The 16080-nt window shown below is 30.5% G+C and overlaps 1 protein-coding gene across 1 annotated transcript; it reads right to left on the reverse strand.

The window, feature by feature from the left end:
- Positions 1 to 1745: 1745 nt before the first annotated feature.
- LOC11407481 (cytochrome b561 and DOMON domain-containing protein At5g47530) lies at positions 1746 to 4224 on the reverse strand. Its single transcript, XM_003594197.4, has 3 exons — positions 3485 to 4224; positions 2714 to 2968; positions 1746 to 2291 (listed from the first exon to the last, which is right to left on the reverse strand). The coding sequence occupies exons 1-3, from the start codon at positions 4115 to 4117 to the stop codon at positions 1971 to 1973; spliced, it is 1209 nt and encodes a 402-aa protein (XP_003594245.1). The 5' UTR covers positions 4118 to 4224; the 3' UTR covers positions 1746 to 1970.
- Between the last annotated feature and the right edge of the window lie 11856 nt (positions 4225 to 16080).

Consider the following 16080-nt stretch of genomic DNA (forward strand, 5'->3'; position numbering starts at 1 on the left):
CGGACATAATAATGTTAAACCCTTCAGCAAAATTAATGCCGTTCGAGAGCCAACAAAAGCCAACATCCACTTACGTCATAAAAAGGAAAAATCATCTTCGTGTAACCGTTTAGTTGACAGTTCACAAATTTGTATTTTATTTTTAGCTATCATTTTATTAATATTTTTATCTTCTTTTTAAAGTTTGATATCCTTTTTTATGCATATGCCTTTAAATATTGAATTATTTCATATGTTCGTTTATTTTAAAACACAACATAAAGAAAAAGTGATATTTATAAATAAAAATAATAATGTGCCTTAAAGCATTTGGCCCGCATATCACCGTGGTTACACCGTTTTATAGCAGAGTTTGAATTTAAAAATTGACCCTGGAGTCTAGCAAGAGACAAACAAAGTCAAAACCCCTCATTTGAACAACCACACTTGGTTTGTCATAAGTTAGTCAAATTTGTCTGTCGAAAAAATAAGTTAGTCCAATTTGCTGGTGAAATCTACCTAAGTCAGCAAATAAGACGAGACTTGCACATTTCCTTACTTAGCAATTCATATGCTTATTTTCGTGATTTTTGGTTTTCAAACCCTTGAAAAGAGGGGAATTGAGATATTTAAATGCAGAAAAGGATAGTCGTAGAACAATACAAAGCAAAGGTATTAGTCAAAAAAATTATAGCGTAAAGTACAAAAGCATAAATAAACAAGTCGTACTACATACATATGTCCAAAAAAATGTCGTACTGCATACATATATATTTTTATAATTTGCATGAATAAAAATGTATAATTGGTCAAAAGTTATATTATTTATAATTAAATAACAGAAAAGTGAGTAAGAAGTTTCTAATATAATTTATAAATATCTTATTAATATAACAATGATGAAAAGAATTTCAAATGATAGTTACAATTTTTAAAACTCATACTTTTTTTATTAAAAGTTTTACAGATAGGATCTAATTTAAGTTCTTCATTTATAAAAGATATGTAGCAAAGAAGCTATTATTATCAATTTCCCTAAAAAAAAAAAAAGAATCTATTATTATTACCTTTTTTCTTTTGAATGATAAATATTAATATGTTAATTGTTACGTTGGTTTTTCTGCGAGATCTGAACCTTCAACTTCTTAATCCTTACCTAAACCAGTTGAGCTCCCCAGCCCCCTTACCAATCTCATTCTGAAATGAAGACTGAATTTCTTCCTTTTGAAAAATGAAAATTTTAAATTTATTGCTGAGCAGAAGTATTCAAAGATCAGATGCCATGTTCCTGATATAGTGTGGAATGTATTAAAAATGTTCTAATAGAGGTTTGGTCAATAATGTCCATCAAACTGTGTCATGTACAACGAATCCAAACTGTACATTTCATATCATAATATTTACAACTGCTTTCTTCATTGCAGTCTAAAAAGTCCACACAGAAATTTAATTTGATACAATTTGTTAGTTGTTTTACTTTACCAAGTGCATGTTCCTTTCATGGTGGATCTGAATAAGTTTGGCACCCTAGATAGGATAATCTATAATGTCAATGGGATAATATTTTTCTCTATGTATTTAGTCATATTTAACTGTGATTCTCTGTAACATCAGTCATCGAGTACTTTGTAACACCAGTCATCGCGAATGCAACATGTTATTGCGCTTAAAAACCCCGGTCTCTGTCGTTGTTTGACACAAGAGAACATAAGAAGAGGAATATGAAAGTAGAAGCAAGAGAGAAACATCAAGATAAAAAGTTAATAAAAAAATACAATTATGTATGTAAATGATATAAAGTATCCATTGGAATAATAGCATGGCGAAAACCATACTCCACGATTTCACTATGCTATGAAAGAATAATCTAAAAATCAGAATCCAAGAGTATACTACAAACACTCATGCAACAAAATATACAAAAAGGGTCTAACACCAAAACTCATAAAACTCATAAGCCAAAATCCAGTATCTATATCTATCTCAGTATCCTACACCCTAGAACCATATCCATTACCATTTGTTCCATTCATTCCTTGCAACTTGTTCTCTGATTTCTTCCTCTTGATCACAATGATCCATGTGTAAGCTTCCAAAAGTACAGCAACACCACCCAATGCTGCGATAATGCCGGTGTATGCATGCTTCCAGTTATCGTAGCGATCTGCTGCAGACACCTCCAATGCTTCAAATCCTTTAAAGATGTTGATGATGCTGATGATGATAGTTGCGTATCCGACACCCCAATGGTAAAGGTTCCAGTAGAATCTGATTTTGTGATCTTTCTTTGGCCTCAACAACAGAGCAAAAACCTGTATACAGTAGCAGAAGTTTCTGTCAGTTTCATTTCAATTATTAGTAGCATAACATAGCAACAACATTTAAAAGAGGCATAGCAGCAAGGTTTCAAAAACAAGTTCGACACCGCAATCTTGCTGCAGCATCATTGCTTTTTTATATTTTCACAACAACAATTGAAGTTGCATCAGTCACATTTACTATGATTCTCTGCAATATCAATGATTGCAATAGTATCCACAGCCACAATTCAAAACCTTGGATATTAGTAGTTTATAGTTTAAGAAACTACTCATGAACAACAGTTGAAGTTGCGTCAACCATATTTGACTGTGATTTTCTGCAATATCAATTATCGCGACACAACTGTAACAGTTACCGCGTATGCAATTTAAAATATTACATGTAAACAAATCATGAACATGTAATTTCATACCTGAAGGGTTCCAAGGCAGAAGATGACGATCCCGAGTGTTCTATGAGTTGAATATGTAACACCAGCGGAGTCACTACCGAGCTTGAGACCAGTACCCCATCCAGCAACACCAACTATATAGGCAGCAGATTGGCAGGTAACATGAAGGTAAAACCAAGCAGGGTCTGCAGACTTGAAAACCTTCAAGTACCTTGCAATCACAGCTCCCAAGGGCATCAAGATTCCCCAGCTTATTGCATTTAGCACTCCATGAGTCTGAAAAACAATTAACATCCTTAATCAATTTCCAAATTACCAAATAAAATCCAAACCTTCTTGTTGTGTAACATCTAAAACTACAGTAGAATATGATCACAATGATAGTCATCACCCATATTTTTTTTTTGCTTTATTTGTTATAAATATGATGAAGATTGTCTAATATCAATTTTACAGAATCAATTCATCATCAATTTTCATCTATCTTTAACTAAAATCAATTTAACTCTATCGCTTCACACTTAATTCACCTTAACAACAATTCACCAATTTAACAGAATAAATTCATTGAAAGTCAATTTTTGTAACTGCAAAACCAAATTAAAACTAAAAAACTACTAATAAAATCGGACAGTCCAATTCTCCTTAATATTAAAGATCCTTAAAACTTTGATTATGACACTGAAATATTATAGTTGTAATTTTATAAAAAAAAATAGACCCTTTGATTGAAGGTGATATAATATATAAAACAAACAAACAGAATATTAAAAAAGAGAAAGAATTACTGACATTTCTTCTTCTACTAAGAGAACCACCACCTGATCCTTGTTCAGAAGCACCAGAACGAAGATCCAAACTCTCCTTAGATTGAGTATTAGCACTAGTCATATCATGCATTTGAGGTGTAGAACCAGACATAGCACCATCTTGCCAAAGATGAACCAAAGAAGGAGTTCCAACAGGAAGAGTAATACTTGCATAAATCGTAACCTCGTTATTTTCATGTGTAGCAATCAACCCTGAATGAGGATAACTAATATTACTCTCTGCTAATTGTGTCCTTGAATTGGCAATTGATGAAGTATAAGCTTTAGGAGTTCCACTAGATTGTAGAATTGCAACCAAAGCTTGTGCTCCATTCATGGAAGATGCGAGATCATTGTTTGGGTTAATAGCCCATGCTACCCATCGGTTTGTGTCTGTTATACCTTTGTGTCTGAATGCTATGTCGAGTTTTCCTGTTGTTTGGTCGTATGTCCAGTGGAGATACGAGGTGAGTTGTGGTAGATCACGACATGATGTGAAAATTGCGTTGTTTGTGAAGTTTTGTGATTTACATGTTTGTGTTGTTGTTTGTGCTAAGGTTGTTGTAACAAACATTAAGATTGAGATGAGGAACATAAACCTTAAGTTCTTAACCATGTTGATGTTTTTGATGATTATGTTATGTTACTTTGTTTTTGTGTTGGGTTGGATTGAAAGTGAAGAAGAGGTTGTGAGATTGGAGAGAGAGGAGAAAGGGGTTAATATAGAGAGTTGGTGGGTTTGGGTGGTTGAGTGGTTGATGTCCAACGATGACTAAAAGTCTTATACAATAGAATAATTAAAGATAATCAACAAAAAAAAACAAAATTAGTTTTAATGTTAAGATTGTAACAAAAAAAAAAAAAAAGATTTAATGTTAAGATAAACACCGCAAACTCTAGATGTGCTAATTATTGTGATTGTGAAATATGGTTTAATATTAATGATAATCAATGTGGATTGGTTATGGGTTATGGCTATGTTTGTTTGATGAATATAGCCGAAAATTGAGAAATTAAATTATAGTTAATAGGGATAATTTAATTAGTTAAATTTTTAATGTTTGATAAATTTAATGGTTTTTTTTAGGAACATAAATTTAATAGTTAAAATATCTGATAAATATAAATGATATTCCCTAAAGAACATAAATGATATAGACATATAATTATAATTAATATTCCATAAAAAATAATTATAATCAATATTTTGATTTGTACAAATTAAGATAATGAGGGTATAAATGAAAAAAAATATGATATTGTATAAGTTCAAATGTTACTTGAATTAGTATATAAAAAACCCGTATATTTCACGAAAGAATAATCACTACCAACTAATTAAGCGAGTTTATATATAAGATAAAGTCATAATTCAACAAAAAAGATAAAAAAAAAATGCACAAAATTGAATTTATTAATACCATATTTCACGTGCCCGTCTTTCTATTATTTTTATTGCGCTAACATTTAAAAATTATGAACGTTTTTTTTTAATTTTAATTAAAAGTAAAAATGTAATTCTGTTTTGTTTTCAAATTATAACAAATCAAACTAACCATGATTATCTTTTCTAGTGAAACCAACAATATAACCAAAAAATATAATCTAAATTCTTATTTTTTTTAATGATACCAACAACAATTTTTATTATAGAAAAAGTTGTTGTTTAAGGGTATAATTGAGATAATGAAAAAGTAAGTATAGATACACTCATTTAGTTTGTTACACTTTTTAAATGATAAAGAGTTTTTTTTTAGCAAGATAAAGAAAAAATTTGACATTTGTGTTTGTTACACTTTTATTTTAATATTTAAATTTATTCTTATCTATTTGTTACATTTGTTATTTGTATTGAAAATTGAAGACTTTTTTTAAAAGAAAAAAAAACCAACCCAAAAGAGGTGAAAGAAGTTATTTTCTTATATATATATATATAGTATAGATAACATATTGTAAAATATTTTTTGTAGAAACTATTAGGATGAGATGGGATTTTCTATTGTCCATGAGTTTTGTCCTACCAACAAAAATGATGAAATTGTTAAGCTAGTCGTAGTGACCAGGATTTAAATCTTGATCCCTCCACTTATGTATGTTTCAATGATTATTTATCTTTTCGTCTATTAAAAAAAATTGATTTTCCTAGTAATTTTCTAAAACCAAATCTATTTCTAAAGTATATAACTAATACTTATTTATTTTATGACGCAACTTATGTGTATTTCGTTAGATATTTTTGTATGACTCTTCATACAAAATACATTTTTTGTGGTTGTAACAAACGTTAAGAAAATTGTGAATTTAAAAAAACATCGGTAGTTGAGAGTATATTATTATACATGAGTTCAACTCATGGTGCCAATGTGAGAACTTCATTGATAAGTGATATGTAACTAACTCTATAAACGTTTTTTGAACTTTAAAGTATATCCTAACATGATGAAATACCAGAAACCGACTCATTTATTTATTTATTTCTATAAAATATAAATAATAATGTTGGGTATATTTTAATTATAAAAAAAAAAAAATGTTGGGTATATTTTACCTTATAGAGGTTGATGATAATAACCAATAATATATATTATTTTTTGACCAAGCTGTAACAATTTATTTGACATTACTTAAACGTGTAACCCAAATGAATTTTACAGACCAAAATAAAATAAAATGAAATGTATTAATTTAATTGAAACCACACTTAATTAGAAAGGATCAAATCAAATTTTGCTGGAGAAACAATCCAAACCAAGCAACATGTTATTTTTATTTAAGTTTTGGATCATATGATTTCTTTTCTCAAAACTGTTCCAAATCAAACTACTACATAGATTCGCCACTTAATATATGTTTTTAGTTGAGAGGTTCGAAAATTCAATCGATTAATTCTTGTGTTTATATGACATAATTAGGAATTAGTGATACCTTAACCATCGAACTACTACTAGTTGTGTTGTGTTGTGTTGTGTTGTGTCTGATGGCATGGTCCACTCGGTCGATGAATGGAAGCTTCCATTACGTGTGTTAAGAGACAATTTGATTTGTTCTTCAAATAAAACAAAGTTGGGTTTCCGACTTAGCTCGGTTGACAAGTTTTTCCATCTTTCCCAAACGACCATTTCTTTTCTTTTCACACCTGTCCGTCCAGTCCTTACACCGAATCTAAGTTCTCACATACACATTTTATTTATTTATTATTATATCATATTATTGAAATGGATGGTGTGTTCAAAAGTTGCGAACTTGAATTTGATGGGTGAATCCTAAGTGAAGCATAAAAAAAATTATTGTTGAACTGTTTAACCAAATTGATGCCACCTGTGATGATTTTTTTTTTTGTGACAATATGATGTTTAAAAGTTCTATTCTTCGTTTTGGCCTGTTTTTAATTTTTGCGTAGTAATGTCGTCAGTGCTATACCGAACAGGGTTGACTACGTTTTCTGAAATTTTTTCTTGCCATATGGTACGGCGGTCGTATTTATTTACTAATTCAATTTCATTTTCAAATGTAATACTATACTACATTTCATGCGATATGAATAGTTCAATACAGTATTGTGTCACATATTTAACTTTTAAGCATGTGGAAGATTATGGAATCATATGCGTGACTTCAACTTCAATAATCTTTTTGTTTGAACATTTCTTTTTACAAAAATTGAAGAGTTGAATTTTAAAACTATATAAAAAAGTTAGTAATATTACTGTATGGCTACCAATTTCATGCAATATGAATACAATATTATGTTAGACACAATGACCCTATGAATTTGATCATAGTTTCTAGCCTAACAATATTGTTATGTGTCTGTTGGCACAATATTTTGTTACTTTTATTATTCTAAAGAGTTTAGCGGAGAAACACACACCACACAAACACTAGTGTTTAGAAGCGGAGAATTGTGAATTATAAAATACTCATCATTTGAGTTTTACACCGAAATATCAAATTTTTATTTTTATTTATGCCACATCATTAATAGTTATAAATATTTTTAAACCTAGTTTTAGCAAATAACTATATAAATAAGAGCAATCCAAAGTTATATTTACTTTTCTGTCAATTTACGTATCACAACTCAATCTCAATTCTCATCTATGCCAATCTCCATCTCAATGGAGTACTTTACTTACATTCCAAGGTTTAATGGAGCTAAATAAAGTTTGCAATGATGATTGATTTACTTGTGAGATTTGCATTGAATCTAAGAAGACCGAGTTACCAATTACATAGTCAATGTTTGAGGATTCAAATTTTTTGAGTGATTCTTTATCTACTACATTATCACAAAAAAATATTTACCACCCTCAAGAGGATGGGTTCCACTTCCCACGAGGATATACACGTTGGTCGGAGTCAACTTTGAGAATGTGGACATGAGTGTAATAATTTACTTAATTATAAATAATTGTGGGTGCTCCATTTGAGTCAGTCAACAATAAACTTGTACTTTACTTGGCACTAAATTTGCATGTGAAGACGCGTCTCACAAGCAAAGAAACAATAGTAAATTAAGCCAATGAAACCAAACCCATGCATTTCCTTCGAGGACTATATCAGCTCTCATATCATTTGCATTAGCATTACCATACCAACCAACATTACCAATTCCCACTACCATTGAGAAGAAGGATATGGTCTAAGTTAGGTTGTTTCCATGTTTGAGGGATGAATGTGATGTGTTTCTTCAAGTCTTTGTAACAAAATAAAACAAGTTTTTTCTTTCAATTTAAGTTTGTCCATGAAATGTTAGCTTCAAGTGCAATGTATCAAATTTTCTCGTCTATCTCTCTAACAAGTCGATCATAGTTTTCTCTATCTAAATTTTCTTTTTCATTTACTTCAACGAAAGGGTAGTTTTGGATCAATGTTTGACATAAAATCACTCATCTTAATTGTTTTATCTCTATTTCAATTTAATAAGTGATTTTCACATAGATCTAGTTTTTTTGTTGTGATTTCGTCACTCTGCAGTGTTCTGTTGTTCGTCGTCTTGTGTAGCATTATTTGATTTTTTGTCTTGTTGCGATGTTCATTTGGTTCCTATTGAAAGATTGTCTTTTCAATCAATGATTTGGGTGTCAACGTTGTCCGGAGATATGAGTATTCCGATCACTTCTATTTTATCTTTTTTTTTTTTTTTAATATTTTATCCTATTATTTATAAGCATTTTGTCATTGTATGCTATTAACTTCAATGATGTGAATGATACACTTTATCATTTTAAATGAATGAATATAATTTTTTTTTTTACAAATGAATATTATTTTATTTTTGTTTAAAAAAAAATATCAGTGCAACTGTTGTCTTCCTGCAACATACACATCCATCACATTGGGGGCACCTGGCCCCCACTAATACTATATATTGTTTTTTTAACTGATTATTGAGTAATTTTACATAATCCCTACTAAATATTATGAGTTGCGACGACCAAAATTATTGAATATTTTATTTGAGAAGAAATAAATGTACAATAATATCGAAGATAAACTATTGATTTTTATTTTGATCGAGTAGTTTAGTGACGAATTCACCTTTTTTAAGGTGAATAAGTGGGGTGTTCATGATTCGAACTCAGTCCCTGTATATAATAATGCATGTCCCTACCAACTAAACTATATTCACGGGACAACTATTGAATTCTAATTTGGTCACATACATAAGAAAAAAATATTTTCAGTGAAAATAAAAAAAATAAATATAAAATCGTTTAAAAATACAAGACAAGTAAAGACCAATTATAATTTCTTGTTTTTCAGGGACAATCATAATTCTTTTATGTTTCCTCAATTTTTTGGGTGTATATTCAATAATCTCCATTTTTTTATTCCACCAATACTTATGTTATTATTTTTCGCTTATGCATTGATAAAATATATTCTTATATTAATATTTATAACAGAACCCCCCAAAAAAAAATGGATCCGCCCATATCCTTATTATATACTCCATCCGTCCTTAAATATAAGTAAAATTAATTTTTTAAATTCATTCATTTAATGATGTATCTGGTTCATATATGAACCACATACATCATTGAAAATAAATAAGGGTTAATAATGTTTTACCCCCTGTAATATAGGTCATTTTCAGTTTTCCCCCTGTAAAATATTTTTTTTGAATTTCATCCTTGTAATTTGAAGATTTTTTGGTTTTGGACCTTCAATGAAAATTTCACCCCCTGTAATTTGAGCAAATTTAGGTTTACCCCCTTGTAATTTGAGGAAATTTTGGTTTATCCACCTGTTAATTTGAGCAAATTTCGATTTACTCCCTGTCATATCTTCGATTTTGTACAGTCAAAATTCATGAAAGTCCAAAACAAAAAATCTTCAAGTTACAAGGACGAAATCCAAAAAAAATATTTTATAGAGGGTAAAACTGAAAATGACCTATATTACAGGGGACTAAAACACTATTAACCCAATAAATAATAAGTACAGTTAAGAAAAAAGAAGCAAGAGAAAAATCTTTGGTCTAAAGATTCATATATCTTCATTTTAGAGCAAATTCTAGACGAATTTCATCTTTCAAATTTTAAAACGGATATTTTTTTCTATGTTAATCATCTGATTTTCAAGAGTGATGGATCATAATCAAAATCAGGTTCTCACGAATAATTGTTACGGTACAATTAGCGATTGCATCAAATTGTTTGTTTTAAACTTATATTTAGGATCCGTTTGTTACGGATTAAAATAAAAGTGATTTTGACATTAAATAATTTGAAGATTATATTTTTAGAGATTTTATGAAAAATCAGAATCTATTTTTCGTTTTTTACCGCAATAAAAATCACTTTTTTTAAATAAATATTTTAATTTGTTTGGATACAACTATATAAAATGGATTTTTTTGTTACAAAATTAGTTTAATATTTTAAACCATATTTCCTCTCTCTCTCTCTCTCTCTCTCTCTCTCTCTCCTCTAAAAAAAAATCTATTTTTTGAGAAGCTGCTCTTAACACTTCTCATTTGAAACGCTTTTTAAATTTTTTTAGATTCTGATTTTTTTAAAAAGTTGTAACAAACGGAGAGTCCTATTTCTCATTCATTTTTATCTCATTTTGTTTTATGCTGATCAGTGAGAGTTTATCTATATCGTTCATAATAAAACATTTGATGTTGTTTTTTTTTTTTTTGAAGAAGTTAAAATGAATTTATATTACCACCTCAAAAGAGTCCTTCCTAGCACAAGACGTACTAAGGAAGAAACAACAGTGTCCGAAACAATAATTACAAAAGTCTCCTGTACAGAGCAAAACAAAACAAAAAGAAAACCTTAGCCTATGCCTAAAATAGTAAACGGGCTAAGCCACCACCCATGATAATTGAGGGGAAGAGATGAGTATTTCGCCTTCAACCACATTTGATGTTGTTATGTCATGGTCATGGAAAGAAAAATATATGTAACACGACTTATCAAAATTAAAAGTTATACATTCTGTTTTTGATATTTGATTCTTCCATATTTATCAATAAGTTTGATTATTCCTTAAAACTCATATAAACTTTTGTAGACTTATGTGGCATGACACATCATAAACAACGTAATTGTGCAATTGTTAATTAAAATTTCAAAGTTGTGCACCTTGATCGTACAGAGTTAAAGAAAAGTATTAGAAGAATGTTTGTGACATATTTAAAACTCCACTGGAAATCGTCGTTTGTGTTTGAAGTCAAGCAAAGCTAGTGTGTTAGACATGCTATTGCAATTGAGTACATTCAAAATAGGCGATGCAATTTGTACGATTTTTAATTCAAAAATAAAATTTGATCTAAAGATTAAAAACTCATGCAACTCACTTTGATTTTGATGATTATTTTTACAAATTGATTTGATCTGATTCAAATAAATGTGGTCCAATTTTCGATTTATCCAATTTACCCAACTTCCAATTACAACAATAGTAAAAGCAACATTGTGGGATAGATATAATCAATTATATATTTTTTGGAGTGAATTATAACTTATATTTGAAACATATATAAATTAATAGTACAAAAAATAGATTAAATTATTATTAAAAAATTTAAAAACAAACAAGTGATATACTCCTTTTTGAACCAAGAAATCTAAAAACCAAAAAGATTAGGAGATTTTCTCCATCCTCTTTTTTGATTGGTAAAGATTTTATCAAGTCATATTAGAAATGATCTGTGCCCAAAGTAATGGATGAAAAAAGTCCAATTCCAAGACCTACGTAAGCATGCTTAATTCAGAAATGGTAAAGCTCCAAAGAAGTTGCGTTTGAATAGTAATCCTTTTTGTCCAAAAAGAGGAAAAGAATTGTAAGCCATGAAGATGTCATCACATGCCTTATATATGAAGTATTATACCAGAATTCGACCCACGAGAGTAATCTTGACCAAGACTTGGGATTTAAACCGGTAAAACAACGCAAGTACATTTCCAAGCATTTGTTTAAAGCTTCTAATTGTCCATCCGTCTGCGGATGATATGAGGAACTCATGGCCAAAGTAGTTCTGCTGAGTTTAAATAGCTGCTGCTAGAAGCGGCTAGTAAATACCCGGTCCATGTCGGATACAATACTTCTTGGAATACCTTGCAACTTGACCAATGACCACAGTGTGCATGAATGTTTCAGCCACCTTAGAGCTTGTATAATCTGATTTTTAAGCAGCAAAGTGAGCATACTTAGAAAGACAATCAATAACCACCAAAACGACAGTGAAACCTTGGGTGATTGGTAATTCCGTAATGAAGTCCATCGCGATATCATCCCAAATTTGCATAGGTATAGGCAGGGGCTGCAACAGTCCCGCTGGTAAAGTATTAGTGCAATGTCTTTGTGCATACAAGCCCATAAAAACTGCTTACAGATGCGAGCCTTAGTCCTCTGAATACCGAAGTGACCGCCAATAGGAGATGCATTATATTCCAGCCGCGCATTGATTCTTCAAAGCACTCACTCAATACGACGTCCTCTTGAATAGCTTGGTGAATTTGTTGAAGTAACAAAGGACTGGTGGCTTTAGACAGCCATTAGAAAAGAACGAGATATGGCATCAAATCCAAAAAATCTATGTAACCACCCTTGCTGTTCTGATGTTTGAATAGTTTGATCTGTGAAGGATTTCAAAGTCTTCTGATCGGTGTGGATAATAAACAATTACACCACCTGTGGTAACCAGAGTAGCCTAAAAACGCACGCCAGTGCCAGTGTTTGATGTTAACCGGAATAGGCCAATCCAACACAGCATTACACCACCTCAAAAAATTACATATCCAAACACACTCATAGGTTACAATAGAAATATCACCTTTACAGAATTTTGTTTCTCAGGTGTAGTCACCAAACAAAGACCATCAAAGCTAAATTTTTCCGTAATATTTTTTGTAGTACTATATTGTGTTGAGACCCCTTTCAGTTCAAAGCCTCCTTCACTTTGGTATATTTGTATCTATCAATCTCATCATATTCCTTAGAGATACTATATTTATCTAGAAACAAGCTATAAAGAAATATTCCAAAATCATTTATCAACCTTAGAAACCTAACTGTACTATATCTATCCTCTAACAATTTGAATGGTGTTTTCCGAACTTCAAAATTTGGAGTCTCTATTTTTCACATTACAATTTTTTCTCGACTAACGAATTTGGGTTTGTCTAAGAACAAAATTAATGAAAGAGTTCCTAATTGGTTACTTGAAAATTGAAATAGTGGATTCATCAGCATATTTGAACCTCTCTCAAAACTTGTTCACGTCAACAGAAAAATACTCAGGGAGTCAATGAGTCATGGATACGACCTATGCATTCTTTATCTTAGTTATAATCATCTAGTTGGAGAAATACCTCAAGGAAATGATTTTTATGAAGGAAACTGGGGGTTATGGATTTCCCTTGTAAATGAAATGTGGACCTAAACGAAATTCTACAACTTCACCCAACAAATTATATTGCAATGAAGAGAAATTTGGATTTGGATGGAAATCAGTGGCAATTGGATATGGATGTGGAATGGTGCTTGGAAAAGGCCTTGGATGTTGTATGCTGTTAATTGGAAAGCCTAGATGGCCTGTGATGATGGCTTCATTGATCCAAATCCTTGAACGTCTCTTTGGAAGATTAAATAAAATACCTCTACTGTAATTTTCCCAATAAGTAATGTAGCCAGAATTTAAACTCGTGCTCTTCCGACAATTCTTATGATAATTCATCCTTAACAAAAGTTTATTAACCATATGAGTTCAATCACATCATGAATATTAATTGTCTTCATAATAATTAGGCGGCGTTCATACCAATTACACACACTCTTGCCTTAATTAATATTCAAAAATACTTAGATACCTTCTTAGAATGGAGGTGAGCATAAACTTGTTCATGCTTTTGAGAGATATAACCCAAAAGAGGACCATCTTGCCAAAGGTGAACCAAAGATTTAGTGGCTAGAATTCACACAATTTAATTGTAGAGAAGTGAAGTGTCTGAGGTTCGAACGACAAGCTCACATTGATATATAAGATTTTTTTTTAGGGGAGGTTAAATAAGAATTGGTGGATTGATGGATTTATTATTGTATTAATTTATCAAGATAATCCTTAACAAAATACAAGCAATGGTTTATGTATCTAGTCTTAACTTGCATTTTTTTTTTTTCATTTTTTTTGTTAGAATTAAGTGCCATACCATTTTTAATAACTTTGGGTCAGCGACAATTTACCTATAAAATGTGTTACCTTAATTAAAAAGTCCAACAAAACAAAACAACATAAATTTCGATTTAGAAATCAAATTTTGAGTTGATTGTTTGTGAAGACATCTATAAAAATATATAATAAAAAAAAATGTAAAGTTTTATAACATTCAGAAAAAAATCTTGATTCATTTTCACTTTTTAACCTAAACGTATAAAATTGTTTAAATCTGTGTTCTCTAATTTCTCTAGAATGTTTATGACATCATAAAAATATCCACCACAAAATTTTAGATTTTTTAAAGAAGGAAATAATTAATTATAAATTTTCCTTCTCATAATTATGAATTTTTAAGAGGATGAGAGAACATAAACTTTTAATGATATGTATACGTTATATGAATGGAATATCTAGCTACTAGAGTATTCTTAATAAACACCTTTGTGAATTTGGAAGTAGGGGGCGCTTCCTATGAAATTTTAGGCAAAATGTATAGAGTGTTCACCAAACTGACATTCATATGCAGGACCTTTAATGTACAACGTTTTGGAAATACACCTAAAATAAAGTTGTGTGTTAGATTTTATAGACAGAGTCCAAGACTACAAATCACTCTAGTAAAATCTAAATACACAAAGATTCAAGTCATAAGACACATTTGATTATTTACAATCTTAAAAGAAAATTTCCAAGTCATTTTTTATATTCAAGTGGATAATTTTATCACACTTATAGTAAGAGATTGCCTCACTGAAATTAATGAGACTTGTATTAATTTTGACGGTTGATATCTGATATGTAGACATCCCAAAACATCATGTGTTAAATGCATCTTATCCTATCTACTATGGATAAAAAAGAAAAACAAAACAAAAAAAGTTGGGTGGATCGCATGATCCTAATGTGTCTCACTTCGTGTTTCATGATCATGAATGTGTCTCACATGATCCTTTCAACCAAAGAACGTGTCTCACATGATGATCCTATTATGCAATCCTTTCAACCAATCCGAGAAAGTTGACATTACTATATTAATATTATTTATTTTTTTGGATCCTCTAAAGTAAAGATTAAGATTGATTTATGAAGGAGGTCCCTTTTTCAACTAAAATATCATTTGTTTTGTTATGAAGATTCTCTCAATTTCTTGGATAATAAATTTCTTGGCACATTATTTTGAAGAAAATGCCCAAAAAAATATTTTATTGGGAGGGTTTATATTGAAAGATATGCTCAATATGTGACTATATATAGCAAATCACATCAAATAGGCTAAAACATTTGCATATTTCAGTTCAGCCATCATTGTTACTAAATATACCTCCAATAAACCAAGTCTTTTTATATACACCCCACACATATAATTTTTTTTTGACCCCCTACCAACATGTGTCCTAGGCTGTCGCACCCCAACCTATGCCTAGGACTGACCCTGTTTATATAGAGGAGGTAGGACTTTCAAAAGTGTGTCCTTGAGGTACATGGTTTAGTAAACAAGTGATGAAACACTCAACATGCTCACAACATGTGCAATAATGACGTCATCACATCTGACTAAACTTGGGCTTGGGATACGTGGTGTAATATTTTTTATAATTTTTTGTTTCGGTACATGTCATCACATGTAAGCGTTTTGCATGCGCTTGACATCACGCACAATTTTGAATAACTGTTTTATCTTAAAACGGTGTAGTTGATAGTTTGTTTCGAAACATTTTAAAAATTGCAGTCTAGTCTATGACTTATCCTAGTAATTTTCTTGGTGACTAAAAACGTTTTTGAACTTTTTTTAAATACGGTTTCAAGACATGCTCAACAAAATTAATTACAATTTGCATGTGATTATACAGGTAGCACTGGGTAGGAAAAGTTATATCTCCATGCAACATTTATGTTTTAAATGA

This window comes from Medicago truncatula, chromosome 2, assembly GCF_003473485.1.
Source record: "Medicago truncatula cultivar Jemalong A17 chromosome 2, MtrunA17r5.0-ANR, whole genome shotgun sequence".
Lineage (NCBI taxonomy): Eukaryota > Viridiplantae > Streptophyta > Magnoliopsida > Fabales > Fabaceae > Medicago > Medicago truncatula.